We start from the raw sequence: 4306 nt of genomic DNA, 5'->3' as shown, positions 1-4306 counted from the left end.
AATATTAGATACAAAATATGGTAAATGATGCATTAGGACTATCATTGTTTATTATATACCTAGCAACTTCTTTCCTGTTTTCTTAATTTAATTATAATTTGGAATATAGTGATATGAGTGTGATCTCTGAACTCTATAATCTTGCTAGAATCACAAAATCAAGGATACTTACTGATTATGAGTCTGGATAAGTTACATAATATTCTGCAACCTATTTACCATCTAAAAATACGTACAATAGTAATAAGTATGGTATAATATTTCAGCTGCATGAATTTATTAATAAAATAACAGTTTCGAGTTCATTCTAATTATGCAATACATAACTTCCTATTATATAATATCCAAATTTATATTTTATAGCAAAATTCAGATTTTTTTAGTCACAGTTTTCACACTAGCCTTTATTAAGTATTTCTGTTACTACTAAACTAATTTTTAAAAATATCAGTCCATTCATATAAACAAAACGTTTTGAAGTCATTCATGGAAGAAACACCATTAATTTCTCAACAGTTTACAGCGCTTGAACGCTATGGGAAGTAGGAATGAAACAGATGTGACTGACTTCATCCTTGTGGGACTGACAGACTCTGAAGTGACCCGACGGGTCCTGTTTATGCTGTTTCTCCTGATATACCTGATTACTGTGCTGGGTAATGCAGGGATGATATTGATAATTCGCCTGGATCCCCAGCTTCACACCCCCATGTACTTTTTTCTCAGTCACCTGTCACTCCTGGACTTCAGTTACTCAACAGTCATCACACCTAAAACCTTAGAGAACCTACTGACTTCAAACAAGTATATTTCATTCACGGGTTGTCTCACCCAAATGTATTTTTTCGTCTTTTTGGGGGCTACTGAATATTCCCTTCTATCTTCAATGGCCTATGACCGCTATGTAGCTATCTGCAGCCCTCTTCACTACCCTGTTATTATGTGCACCAGAGTCTGCCATGCCCTTATCACTGGGTCCTACTTGGTTGGATTTATTGACTCATTGACAAACGTTCTTTGTGTTAATAGTTTGCATTTCTGCAACTCCAAGGTAATCTATCACTTTTTCTGTGACTTACCCCCAATTTTATCCCTTTCCTGTACTGACGTTCGTGACACTGAAATCATGATATTCATTCTCGCTGGCTCTACCATAACTGTGTCTCTTATCACAATCATTGGTTCCTACATATCCATTCTTTCCACTATCCTGAAAATTAAGTCCACTTCAGGAAAACGCAAAGCCTTCTCTGTTTGTGCCTCCCACTTCCTGGGAGTCACCATCTATTATGGCACTACAATTTTTACTTATTTAAAGCCAAGTAAGTCCTATTCCTTGGGAAAGGATCAAGTGGCGTCTGTGTTTTATACCATGGTGATCCCTATGCTGAATCCACTCATTTATAGTCTTAGGAACAAAGAGGTGAAAAATGCTCTCATGAGAGTCATGCAGAAGAGAGCAGACTCCAGGCATTTGAAATGACAGCGATGCTGAATATTTAAGGACATTTTCTTTCTTTCCTATTTTATTTTCTTAGTCTCTCACTAAAAGAATAATATTATTTAATTAGTTGGCATTTCTCTTTTAGCTATCCTCTAATTGACCATACATGGTCTCTGACATTTTTAAGACTATGGCTTTAGAAACCTAGAAATTGTTTCATAGAAATAAAATCAAATTTTATTGTAAAAATTAACATGTATGTTTCAATTTCAGGGAATTTTATTACGGAGAGTGATTTCAGAAGTAATTCCATTGATTCTATAAGAAGAAATACAGCACATTCTTAAAGAGTGCTGCTTTGGACTGAATAGCTCAGGGTCGATTCTAGATATCCCTGCCTGTTAGCTGTACATCCCTTAGTAAGTTACTAAACTTAAATCAACTTTCCTCAGTTGTACATAAAAAATAATATTTCTAAATCAATTGACTTATTGTAAACATTAAATCAGACAATGAGCAGAAAAAAATGTAATGAAACACTAAAAAACTTTGGCAACTATTACCAGAACACTTCTTGCAAAATTTTGAATACACAATGACTTTTTATGAAAATATTGATGGTGTTTTATAAATACTTGTTTTAATCTAATTCATAAGCAAACACATAAAAAACGAAAAACAGCACTTCAATATTTTTCTTAGAGCAAAGTAAAATATTGTGATAGAATGAAGTTATAGTAAAAGGTCTGAGAACATTGAAGAAAGTTTGGAAAGTATTTTCAAAAATTAAAGAATATAGAAATATCCTATTTTTGATAGTTTTGTTCAAGCTTTTCTAGGCTAATCTTTTGTACATATATGTTTATTATACACAAACACACATTTGTCACTCTCTATTTCTCCTGTTCTGCTTTCAGCTTCCATTCATCATATAACCTTTGGTAATTCCCTTGTATTTAAAATAGGGAATCACATATTCCAATGCTATAAAATGAAGTTTTATAACCTCATCACGTTAAATAGCTGCATGAAATAATATCTGTTATGTCTACCTGTTAACATTTGAAAACCCTTCCTCTCTGAAATGTGTTAGCATCTTCAGTAATTATCATTTCTTTGATAATTTGGACATGATTAAAACGTAATTTCCTTTCTCCTGATTTCTATTAATTTGTTATGTTCTTTAAAATAAATAATTTCCTGAGTTAAATTCTTAGTTCATTTGTTTTTAATTTTTTAATTAAGAAAAGTTGTAGATCTAAGAATTGATAATGAATCCAAACTTGGTGACATTGAATAAATTTTAGTAAAGTAGTTTGTTAAAAATCTCCTTTAAAAAAATTCTTCTTAATCTGGAGTTGCTGTTATAATTGTCTCTGATTTTCTATATATATTTAAGAAAGTATGTTTTTTTTTAATTTTCCAAATATTTGATTATCTATTATTCAAACTTAAGCAATGACTATTAGATATATTGTTAGCTTTAAAGTGATTTGTATTATTTTAATTTATATTAACATTAAGGTTTTCGTTATAGAATTTAATTTAACTTTTATCCTAAAGAACTATTGAATGACTAAGGTAAAGTTCAACCTTGTTTTAGGAGTAAAATATTTAATGATTTTTCTCTTGTTCATCATTATTCACTAATTTACCTAAATATTTAAAATATACATTATTTTATACTATATTCTTAACTGTGAAAATTTTAAATTATCATACATTATATCCACATAAATTGCTGAATTTATTTTTTTGCTTTGTATTCTTTGTTGTTTACAATCTATCTTGCAATTCCTCTTTGTCTTGTTTGCAACTAGAGAAGTCTTGGATAAACTTTTTTAATTTAATTTTATATTTTGAGGTACAGGGGCTAGCGATTGAACCAAGGAACTGGTATGTGGGAAGCTGTAGCTCAACCACTGAGTCATATCAACTTCCCTGGGATTTCATTTGTTTTGCTTGTTGCTTGTTTTTGCTCTTTCAGGAGAACCTGGAAACCAAACCCAGAACCTCCCATTTGGGAGGCTGGCACTCAACTGCTTGAAACACATCTGCTCCCTAATTTTTAAAAATATACTGTTTGACTAATTTCTCATCTTATACCTGCATTGTTTCTTTTCTTATATGTATAGGAACTTTATGTTTCCTTGTCATTTTAATGAACTCTGCAGGCTTTGTTTTCATTTATGTAAATTTCTATGATTTAGAAAATGAATCCTGCTGGGTTTGTTCTATAATTTTTTAGACAATAATAAGTTCAGAAATTACTTAAGTTTTAATTAAATTCAGATTACCCTATACTCTTATACACAATATAGAAAGCATTCATGTTGTTATTAAATAAATATAATATATAGCAGACTTTTTGCATTGCCCCTCTTTTTCCTTATTTTTAATAGTACATATCAAATACTATGTTGGATATGGACTGAAGCATTCTTAAGACAAAATACTCTGTTCCTAATAGTATGTGAAAATGCTATTTATTGCAGAAGTTGAACTATTTAAAAAATGATAAAGAAAATAAGACCTGGAGTAGAGCATGACCAAATATGAACCAATGTTCTTGTTTGCAAATGTTTGCTTTTATAATGATATAACATTGATTTTATTTGCTAAAGATATAAAATAGATTACATTTTCTGAAAACCTTCTGAGGGACAGAGGCTATTCAAGGAATTTTAGATGTATAATTAACATAATTTATCTTTTTTTTTTTAAGCATTCCAACATGATTTATTTTATTTTATTTTTCATCCATCCTTTTTTTTTAAATTTATTTATTTTTTTATTGACTTTGTAATAATATTACATTAAAAATATATATGTGAGGTCCCATTCAACCCCACCCCCCCCACC

General features: G+C 30.4%; 1 protein-coding gene across 1 annotated transcript; it reads left to right on the top strand.

Moving 5' to 3' along the window:
• Positions 1-535: 535 nt before the first annotated feature.
• LOC131280285 (olfactory receptor 8H1-like) lies at positions 536-1483 on the top strand. The gene has a single exon (XM_058306388.1). It carries the CDS (start codon positions 536-538, stop codon positions 1481-1483), a length of 948 nt encoding a protein of 315 aa, XP_058162371.1.
• The last annotated feature ends 2823 nt before the right edge of the window (positions 1484-4306 follow it).

Source organism: Dasypus novemcinctus, chromosome 10, assembly GCF_030445035.2.
Source record: "Dasypus novemcinctus isolate mDasNov1 chromosome 10, mDasNov1.1.hap2, whole genome shotgun sequence".
Classification (NCBI taxonomy): domain Eukaryota; kingdom Metazoa; phylum Chordata; class Mammalia; order Cingulata; family Dasypodidae; genus Dasypus; species Dasypus novemcinctus.
The sequence above is the reverse complement of the archived record's forward strand: the minus strand, read 5'-3'. Positions and strand labels throughout refer to the sequence as shown.